Source organism: Cricetulus griseus, assembly GCF_003668045.3.
Source record: "Cricetulus griseus strain 17A/GY chromosome 1 unlocalized genomic scaffold, alternate assembly CriGri-PICRH-1.0 chr1_1, whole genome shotgun sequence".
Taxonomy (NCBI): domain Eukaryota; kingdom Metazoa; phylum Chordata; class Mammalia; order Rodentia; family Cricetidae; genus Cricetulus; species Cricetulus griseus.
In genome coordinates, this window is record NW_023276807.1 from 201381943 (window position 1) to 201392457 (window position 10515).

Here is a 10515-nt window from a genome sequence, read left to right on the forward strand (position 1 = left end):
ACATAGTAGGTGGTTTTGCTCCAGAGTTTAATTTAGCATGGGTAAAACTTAATGAAGCCCTGCCAAGGTTACAGGATTCTAAAGACAAAACTGTTAACTGAACTGTCAGATAAAGTCTGTCACCATGCAGTAAAAGTTTCTATTTTGGAAAGTCAACCTAATAATTAGAGGGTAACCCAAACCAATTGAAATGACCCCCAAAATACATAAAACTAGGCTGCTGTGAGCCATGTAATCTAAAAGACTCAAGCTGATCATGGTGTGGTGCATGCCTGTAATACCAGCTCTTGGAATGTGCATGGGGAGTTCAAGGTACATCTACTACATTGTGAGTTCCTGCTAGCCTGGGTTACAGATCACTGTGTCTCAACAAGGAAAACAGAGGACTAGTCATATAAACAAGTTTAATGTAGTAACATGGAATGCAAAAGATTAGAACCATTGTTAACAATGTAATTTTACTTTACAAAATCATTAAAATAAATAAATAAAACAGGACAATGATCAGAGTAATAGTACCATTATAATCACATTGAATAGAAAAGCTGTTTTAAGGATGTATAACAAAGGCAGTACCACGAATTTTGAGATGCAGGTGCCCATGATAAAGAAACCAGGGTAAAAGTACCTCCACTGAGAGCTGCTCACTCACTGATGAAAAGAACCCTAGGTCTCTAGGTCTGCCCTTGGATGAGACAGGTGGGGCAGTGTCTGCATAGAAGTATACGAACACTTAGTAAAATAGTTTAAAAGATTGTCCACTTTGTGTGCAGTATTAGGATCAACAATGTTTAGATGTGCAAATATCTATCTGGTTATAACAGATGTGTCTAACTCCCTGTAATGTGAGAAATGTTGCACCCTTAAGTCTATTGAGATGAAACAAAATAATTTTATGTGATAAAAAACAGCCTTATTTAATATATATACATATATTTAAAAATGAGCAGCACAGAGCAGATGTAACTCTTTACTACCCATACTCTTGCCTACCAAGAAATGAAGACAAACTTTAGAAAAATACAATGCAAGAAAAGATTCAAGTTGAAAATATATTCCTTTGGTTAAAAATCATCCCCTTTATGATCATTTGTACTCTTAACTCAGAGCAAGTCCCAGCAGCCACAGGCATGCTCTTGTGTCGCTTATACTTGCATACTACAGCAGTTTTTCAGTCTAGTAGGTATGGAGCTCACTGGGTTGCAGCAACAAAAATGAACAGTAAGCCTTGGAGCATTCATTGTCTTGGTGGTTGTCTTTACTTTAGGAACCTCCGACACATGTAATTTTCTTCAGACACTGTATAGCCAAACTTTTGGTAGAAGCCAACGTTTTGTGGTAGACATTCAAGGGTGATTTTGTAACAGTTAAGCTTCTTGCTTAGCAAAGTGAGAGTTGATAACAACCTAAAATTTCAAAAGAGAAGTATGGGAGACAGTATAACCAAAATGGGCCTTGATGATGATACAGATTAGTGTTATATACAAATAAAATAGTATTTATTAAGTATTGGTAAGCATTTCAATTACTGAAGCATTTTTATTTTGCTTCAAACAGTCCCCAGCCTATTAATAACTAACTTGGCTTACACCTCTTTATTATGGGAGGCGGCACACAAGTGTGTCCACGAGTGGAGGTCGGGGGACAATTTTGTGTAGTTCTTTTCTTTAGATGGGCTCTGGGAATCAAACTCAGGCTTACACTGCAAGTCACCCTCTCATCTACCAGTTTCTAAACCTTCTAAGATTGTAAGAATTTATGAGGGGCTAGAGGGGTTATTTTCCAGAGGACTGTGGTTCAATCCCCAGTACTCATATAGCTACTAACTGTATCTCCACTTCCAGGTAATCTGTGCCTTCTTTTGGCTTCCTGGCCTCCACAGGCACCAGACATGCAAGTGGTACAAAGACATGCATGCAGACAAAATACTCAGGACTAGAGAGCTGGCTCACAACCATCTGTAACTCCTGTCTCAGGGCACCTGATGCTGCCTTCTGAGGGCACTGGGAACACAAGTGGTGCACAGGTAAAAATAATTTAAAAAAGACTCAAGAGGATTGCTTTGAATTTAGGCAAGGCCAACTGAACTACACAGCATGTTTGAGACAAGCATAGGCTCAGAGTATAAGACTTAGTTTTAAAAATACCAAAGGCTGAGAAAGCAGTGGAGTGCTTGCCAAGCTAGTGTGTGAAGCTCTAGGTTCAATCCCCAATACTAAATTTGGGGAACCCAAACACAACCAAAAAAAGGCCATTTTTTAACACTAATGACTATCAAATTGTGAAAACATGGCCTGGATTATTTTTATGAAAGGCCTCTAGCTGGCTGTGGTGACACACCTGTACCAGAGTACCCAAGAGGTAGAAGTAGGAGGGTCTGGAATTGAAGGTCTTCTTCTACTGTAGCAACATGAGACCTTAAATCAAAAGACAAACCCCTGTCCCAGAGGCTAGGGATGTAACTCAGTGATAGGTTCACCTAACATGCAGAATGCCCTGAATTCCCATCTTAACACTGAAAGGCTGCAGGTGAGGTACCTATGTTCTAAGTCTATTCCAACTACACACTTGACATGTTCACATAAAATGGGTAATAGCTATATTCTTGAGACAGTCTCATATAGCTATGGCTGGCCTGGAACTGGCCTTGTAGACCAAGTTAACTCCGAGATTTGCCTGCCTCTGCCTCTTGAGAGCTGGGATTAAAGGCATGCCACCATGCCAAGCTTTAATCATTTTAAAAGCTACTTTTCATGAAAATGTGGATCTGATAACTAGATTAGTCTGAATAATATGTGGATACATCATTCAGAAACCATCTTACAAAGCCCAAGGAATCAAAATCCTGAAATATGTGATCTAAGCTGGGCAATGGTGGCACCAGAAGGTAGATCACTGAGTTCAGACCAGCCTGGTCTACAGAGTGGGTTCCAGGACAGCCAGGGCTACTATAGAGAAGCCCTGTTCCAAAAATATAAAAGTGATTTAACTGTTTGAGATTAAAGAAATGAGTGCTGAGTGATTTTCCCCTGTTGTGTGTACATTTAGACAGATCTTATGACTTTGAACTAGATGTGATCTTCCTGACTCAGCTTCCTGTGTGCCAGTTTTATAGTAGATACCACCATCACATCCAGCTGCATGTTTGAATAAACAATCCTTTTATCATTGGGGGTGGAGTGGGGGAGGGGACTTCCTATCCTGAAGATTTTAGGCATACTAGTTAATGGATTAGAATAGTAAAAACTGATATAGTTCATATCGTCAAGTATTCCAAATACCTAGGATACTGATACATACTTGATGTCTGTTTATTGTGCAGACTCATTAAAACTCAGATTATATTTAAATGCAAGTTCTGCTTGTAACCTGGCAATAAACCAATACAGATTTTAATCTGACAGAAATGTTGGATACTCTAAGTTGCTCAAGTCTGAAATGCTAATATTAAGCTAAAGAGGTTACTTTTCATAAGCCAAGCTTATTCTCCATTACTCCAGAATCTGAGTTTAAAATCAATCTGGTCTATAAAGCAAGTTAGCCAGGGCTACACAGAGAAACCTGTCTGGAAAAACAGAATGGTGTGGAGGGGGGCTGCTAGTGACACAACTCAGTGGTAGAACATAGTTCAATTACTTGTTACTCTTGTAAATGGAATAGGTTTTCAATTCTCAAACTCTGGGGAAAACTAACATGACCTTAATTTTCATTAAATTCAGTTTAAGATACAGAGTGAGAATGAGTTCAAAGTAAACAAAGATCAGAAATAACTTAAATCAGGAAAACCTTATGCGATAAGTTTCTTGGCAAAAGACCAAACTGGGCAGGCTGTACAGGTTCCGAGTGCTTACTCACAGTTTGCCGAGCTGCTTCCCTCTGCAATCATCACTAACAACCACGTCTTCTACTCTCCCTCTCTGCAAACAATCACAGTGGACAGGATGAGCCTCCAGCCTGTTCTCCACTAAGCCAGCTGGTAACAATTACAATTACAGTCTTTATTATGGAGGAAACAAAGCCAACTGTGCCTCCATCATTTTTCAGCTATACCCAAACCTCTGCTCTGTTTAAAGATCCAATCCCAATCACCACAATATAATCTGGTAAACATAGTATATCCAACTTGTTGCTTAAAAACAATTTACCAATTTCAAGTGCAAAAACCAAAACCTATAACTTACAGAGTACCATTTATTTAGTTTATTTATGGTTTGGGGGGACAGGGTTTCTCTGTGTAGCCTTGGCTGTCCTGGAATTCTCTGTAGACCAGGCTGGCCTTGAACTAAAGAGATCCACCTGCCTTTGCCTCCCAAGTGCTGCTAGGACTAACGGTGTGCCCCATGCCCCACCACACACGGCCAGAGTACATTTCTACATTCAGAGATTGTGTTCGTGTGTGTGTGGGCGGGGAGGGGGGTGAATGGCTTGGGTCTCTGGAGGTCAGATTACTATTTATAGAAGTTTTCTCCTTCCACCATGTGGGTCCTGTCCCAGGAATGGAACTTGGGTGGTTAGGCTAGGTGGTGAGCACCTTTACCCCCTGAGCCATCTTTGATTTTCATTGGATTGTAATTTAGAAACTTGAGAAAAGTGTCTTCTGTTGAGGAATTCCAGCAAGGAAAATCATGGGGAAACTGCTTTTGCTAATGAAGCTCCCAAGGTGGTTTCCTTAGAGATCATCTGTTCACTTTATTCATAGGCATTGGTGTGAGCACATACCTTAGCACATGAGTGGATAAATTTATGTTCTATTATCAGAGTTGCTGTAGCAACAATTTCTCCTAGGGTCACATCTTCCACAACTGTGACATAGTAATCCCCAGACTTCTTCATACGCTCAAAAGTTTCTGTGGAAATGTCAAAAAAGTGTTAGGTGGTAGACATTCTATTTTATTAAGTTCAAGTAAAGCACCAGGCTTGTCAGACTTCATTTGAATACTAGAGCTATATTGCCACAGGGCTTTATTTTCCACTTTAAAAAAAATATTCAGTTGGGTGATGATGGCCCACACCTTTAATCCCAGCACTTGGGAGGCAGAGGCAAGCAGATCCCTGCGAGTTCAAGGCCAGCCTGGTCTACAGAGCAAGTGCCAGGACAGGCTCCAAAGCTACACAGAGAAACCCTGTCTCAAAAACCTAACTAAATAAATATTCATTTATTAGATATATAGTGTTTTGCCTTCATGTATGTCTGCACACCAGAAGAGGGCACCAGATCTCATTATAGATCGTTGTAAGCCACCATGTGGTTGCTGGGAATTGAACTCAGGACCTCTGGAAGAGCAGCCAGTAGTGCTATTAACCTGTGAACCTCTCTCCAACCCCCACTTTAAGACAAATAAAGTAGAGTGAGCACAAGCTTTTTTATTTGTTTGTTTGCTTGCTTGTTTATTGAGACAGGGTGTCACTGTATCACTCTGGCTATCCTAAAACTATGAAGACTAGACTAGTCTTGAACTCAAGAGATCCGGCTGCCTCTGCCTCCCAACTTTGGGATTAAAAGTGTGCATGCCACTATACCTGGCTAGTTTGAACTTCTACAACTACTATGCGTTTGAAAATATCAAGGAGCTGAAATACCAACAATCAGCACTGAGTGATTCACACTTTTAAAGTTATCTGTTGTTACAGCATGGAGATGTAACCCTAAGGGGGAGCTTGCCTCTGTGTCCAGAAACAGACACATACAAATCTGTTAGCAAAGTAAGACTCGGGGATCTTTTAGATGAACACTGTATTAGATATATTGTACATGTTGACATTTTTGTGACAAACTAGTTAAAATTTCAATATCCACCAATTTACACTCATTTAAAACACTCAAAGAACAATACTGCAAGTTTTTACAAGAGCCTACTATATCCACAATCCATAGTCTTGGTTTCAAAATATTTTGACAACAGTTTTCCGTTTGTTTTTCCAATGTTTCATGATTACATATTTGTTCTTTTAGAAACAGGATCTTTGTTTGCTTTGAAAGCATGTTACAAAGATGACACAGATACATCCCCAACTTAAGCAGTTTTTCCAAAGTTAAACAAATAAAAGCAAAGATATGTTCCCAAAAATAATGTTTAGCACTTTATATTGCTGGAAAAGCTACACTTTTCATCTAATCTGATCTGTATGCAAACCCAGGAGTTAAAAGCCAAGTTCAGTAGCTCTCAGATACTATTTATTTTCAAAGTCTCACTCTATACAGGTCTGAAGTAGGAAAAAAAAATCCAATGAAGGAGAGTCAACAACTGTAAAGACCAACCTTCACTCAGCCTGGTTGGAGAAGTTACCTACTAAAGGAAGTGCGCTGGTGAAAATGGGAACAGGCTGTTAGAACACTGGATAAAGAAAGAAGGTTCCCGCTCTCCCTGCCAATGATTAACTGTGATCTTGGGAATGACTAGTTCTCTGGGAACCTATTTTCTCATGTCTCAAACCAGGAAGGGGACTGTTTAGACTAATTCTAAGATCCCTGCCAACCTTAAAATACAATATAAAAGTAACAAAAATTTCAAGTTAATTAAGAACAAAAGGAGAGTAAGAACATACATAAACTCTTAAGTTTAATTTGGTAATGAAATTTCTGTGTTTAACATAACCATACAGAAGGAGATAACTACAAGAGAAGGACATTAACTCCTTTTATTGTCCTCCAGTAATAATCAAGTTATTGTACAAACATCTGGATGCTCTAAGTGAGGATGACTAGTTCCTAAATTGCAGCTCTTTGAATGAGCAGGTATTGAACAGTTCTGATTATTCAGACAAGGTACTCTGTGTACTTACTCATGAACTGCTCGGGGCTGACGACACCAGTCTCTGTCAACTGACCCAGTACCTTAAAAAAACCTATTTTTAAAACATTTCAAGACAAGAGAAAAGCAAAAGATTAAAACAGAATTTACAATAATGCAGACCTTAGTATCAATAATTACAGAACAAGCGTGTACTTCTTAAACACTTCAAGTGCAAGATTCTCACCTCCACAGAATATCATTTGTAAGCTAATGTGTAACTAATATAACACTGTTGAAACGACTTTATAAATTTTTGTTTGTTTTTTGAGACAGGGTTTCTCTGTGTAGCTCTGGAGACCAGGCTGGCCTCAAACTCCCAGAGATCAGCCTGCCTCTGCCTCCCCAGTGCTGGGATTAAAGGCGTGCACCACCAATGCCCGGCTAAATGCTGATTTTCATTACCAAAGTTTCAGAAATTATTTTGGATAATTTAGATATTAAAGAATTACATTAGCCAGATGTTGGTGGCGCACACCTTTAATCCCAGCACTCGGGAGGCAGAGGCAGGCGGATCTCTCTGAGTTCGAGGCCAGCCTGGTCTCCAGAGTGAGTGCCAGGATAGACTCCAAAGCTACACAGAGAAACCCTGTCTCGAAAAACAAAAAATAATAATTAAATTGGCCTAAATAAAAACCCTGTTATTTCTGCCTATCTGCTTCTTGGAGAAAACTCTTCGTGTGTTTATACATTATAACTTTATTTTGTTTATGATAATGTCCTTTTGGAAGGAATACTATTGTACGCATTTTTAAATACATCATAGCAATATCTGGCCTCCATTATAATACACCTTTACAACAGAGTGCTCCAGTTATTTTAAGAACAAAATCATCAAGTGCTGTTCTAAGTTACCATCATGCTTATGAAGAAAGCAAGCATCGATTTCAGGGGCTTTCACAAACTAAAGTTGGGCCCGTACCTTTATTCAAGTCGGCAGTACAGAGAGGCCTCAAAACCAGGCCTTCTCCAGGATTCATTGGAGAAATGGCTGGAGAAAATGTGGCTGTATTCTGACTCCAGTCCACTTCTTGAAGCAGACTTGGGTCAAACATAGGCGTTTCATCAGGTTTCATCTTTCCAATAAAGTCTAAAATAAAATTTCAAATGTTAAGAGGGTCTATTAGTAAAGAAGTATGCTTGATGAGAAAGTTAATATATAAATGGATTCTATAACATTATGTTAAAAGTTCCAACTTCCCTGCTTTTCTCTCTCTGCCTCTCTGTCCTGTTCTGTTCTTCTATTTCTCTCTCAATAGCTTTCCCGGGTCTATAATAAACTGGTTAATACTCTCATCTTATGTCTCATCCTAATTTAAACAAAAGAATAACATCTTTGCATCATTGTATCTGTTTCTACCATACGAAGCCTGCTTAAGATATCTCAATTTCCTAAGACCCACGCTTGGATTAATTAAAGGTTATTTGTCCAAACAAAAAAGAATCCCCATTTGTTTTTACATGAACAAATTTTGTGTCTGCCTTACATAAACATCAGTTCCTACACACAACACAAATCACAGTGTTTTTAGGGGTACAAGTCCCAGGTCCCCCTCTAGGCAGGTGGGGTTCTTCAGAGCTGGAGCTTATCTTCAGCCACTCTCACTGCTGGACAGGTAAAGGGGAACCCAGGGTTAGCGCCCTTTGAGAGGAATGGCGGCAAAGTGACGACTGTCCCCCAAGTCCCATGCCACGGGCACTCGGTCCCTAGGCCCTCCAGGACCCTGCCCAATCGGACCGTGGGTCACCATGGTTAGCCACCAGGCTCCTGGGCAGGGACGTCCCGACCTCCGCAGTCTGCAGTCTCAAGGCAGTCCCAAACCCGCCCTTCCTCCGTCCCAGCCCCGGGTCGCCTCACCGCACCGGAGCGATCCACGCTCTCCTGCAGACGCGTCAGTCTCCCAGCGGGTCACGGCGCCGCATCCGGATCCGGCTGCAGTGCCAGCTCCACCCCCTCTTATACCCCGCGCGGCAGCCGGAACGGCCGGGCCAAACGTGGCCGAACTAACGCCTCCACCCTGCCCCGCCCTCACGCATGAGCCGCGCAAGCAGAGGTCGAGCCACGCACAAGGCTCCGGGGCGGGGCGGGGCTCCGGGGAGGGGCGGGCTCCGGGGCGGGGAGGGGCTCCGGGGAAGGGAGGGGCTTCGGGGCGGGGCGGGGCTCCTAGGCGACTTTGGGGCGTGGTACTAGGACCAGGGCAAGGCTTGCATCACCAGTTTACCTTCCAGGTGTGCCCCTTGATCGTTGCGCCCTTGTGCCACTGTCACTCTCACTCCTTATCTAAAAATAAATTCCTAGGAGTATAAGCAGCATATTGCGATGACCACTGTGATTCCTGATATTTCGGAGCCCTAAGGCTCTTGCCTCATTATTCCGCTCTGTCTTCTCCCCTCACAAGCCGTCCATTAACCAGGACTTAGGTTGTTCACTGGGGATCACAGCCCCTGATTCCCAAAAATCTGAGACATGGCTCTTGTCCTCTAGAAACTTGAGTTGGGGCCACTCATCTAACCACATCTGGACTTTTTTTTTATTCTCCCTCGTATCTTTTTTTTTTTTTTTTTTTTTTTTAAGACAGGGTCTCTCTACATATCTGTGGCTGTTCTGGAACTTACTCTATAGACCAGGCTGGCTCGGCCTCCTCAGCTTTCCAAATACTGGGATTAAACGTTGTGTGCGGTGGTGTCGCATGCCTTTAATCCGAGCACTAGGGAGGCAGAGGCAGGCTGATCTCTGTGAGTTCAAGACCAGCCTGGTCTACAAGAGCGAGTGCCAGGATAGGCTCCAAAGCTACACAGAGAAACCCTGTCTCGAAAAACCAAAAAAAAAAAAAAAAAAAAAAGAAAGAAAGAAAGAAAGAAAAAGAAATGCAAGATAAGAAGCCATTGGTCTCTATAACTTCACTTGCAGAGTGAGGATTATGTGAACTGCTTCACAGATACCTCTTCAGATTTCTTGGGTTTCTTTTATCAGGCTTCCATTTAACTTGTGGCCTTGAACAAATTTATTCCTCAGTGGGTTATCTGGCACCAGCTGATCTCCCCAGAAACAATGCTTTATCTTGTTTGTTTCTCTAATTCTTGCTAACTGGCAACCAAGCTTGCTGTTTTTCAGGACATGCTTATTGTATATGTGCTGGTCTTAGCTTTCTAACTATTTGCTATATTCTATATTCTTTTTGTTTGTTTTGCTTATTTATTTGTTTGTTTGGTTGGTTGGTTTGGTTTTTCAAGACAGGGTTTATCTGTGTAACAGCCCTGGCTGTCCTGGAATTCACTCTGTAAACCAGGCTAGCCTTGAACTCAGAGATCTACCTGCCTCTGCCTCCTGAGTGCTAGGATTAAAGGCATGCACCAACTACTGCCTGACTCAGAAACTTTTCTTAGTCACATATTTGATTCTTCTACTTTTAAAATGTTCTTACAAGCCGGGCATTGGTGGCGCATGCCTTTAATCCCAGCACTCGGGAGGCAGAGGCAGGCTTATCTCTGTGAGTTCAAGGCCAGCCTGGTCTCCAGAGCAAGTGCCAGGATAGGCTCCAAAGCTACACAGAGAAACCCTGTCTCAAAAAACCAAAAAAAAAAAAAAAAAAAAAAAAAGTTCTTACATTATTTGATTTCCGTTGTCATAGAAATCAGCTTCATCACACAAACATTTCAATAATTTCCATCATATTTGGCTAAAATGACTAAGAAGTTCAAGAGCTAGATGATGATGACTGAA

The 10515-nt window shown here is 41.4% G+C and overlaps 1 protein-coding gene across 2 annotated transcripts; it reads right to left on the minus strand.

The window, feature by feature from the left end:
- Window positions 1–387: 387 nt before the first annotated feature.
- Window positions 388–8876, minus strand: Gnpnat1 (glucosamine-phosphate N-acetyltransferase 1). 2 transcript variants are annotated; one of them, XM_027389291.2, is made up of 6 exons: window positions 8650–8876; window positions 7714–7881; window positions 6784–6846; window positions 4720–4847; window positions 3856–3917; window positions 388–1406 (listed from the first exon to the last, which is right to left on the minus strand). In XM_027389291.2, the coding sequence occupies exons 2-6, from the start codon at window positions 7865–7867 to the stop codon at window positions 1259–1261; spliced, it is 555 nt and encodes a 184-aa protein (XP_027245092.1). In that variant the 5' UTR covers window positions 7868–7881; window positions 8650–8876; the 3' UTR covers window positions 388–1258. The 2 variants fall into 2 exon arrangements, with proteins under 2 accessions (XP_027245092.1, XP_027245091.1); XM_027389290.2 differs by having other exon boundaries at window positions 8655–8874.
- Between the last annotated feature and the right edge of the window lie 1639 nt (window positions 8877–10515).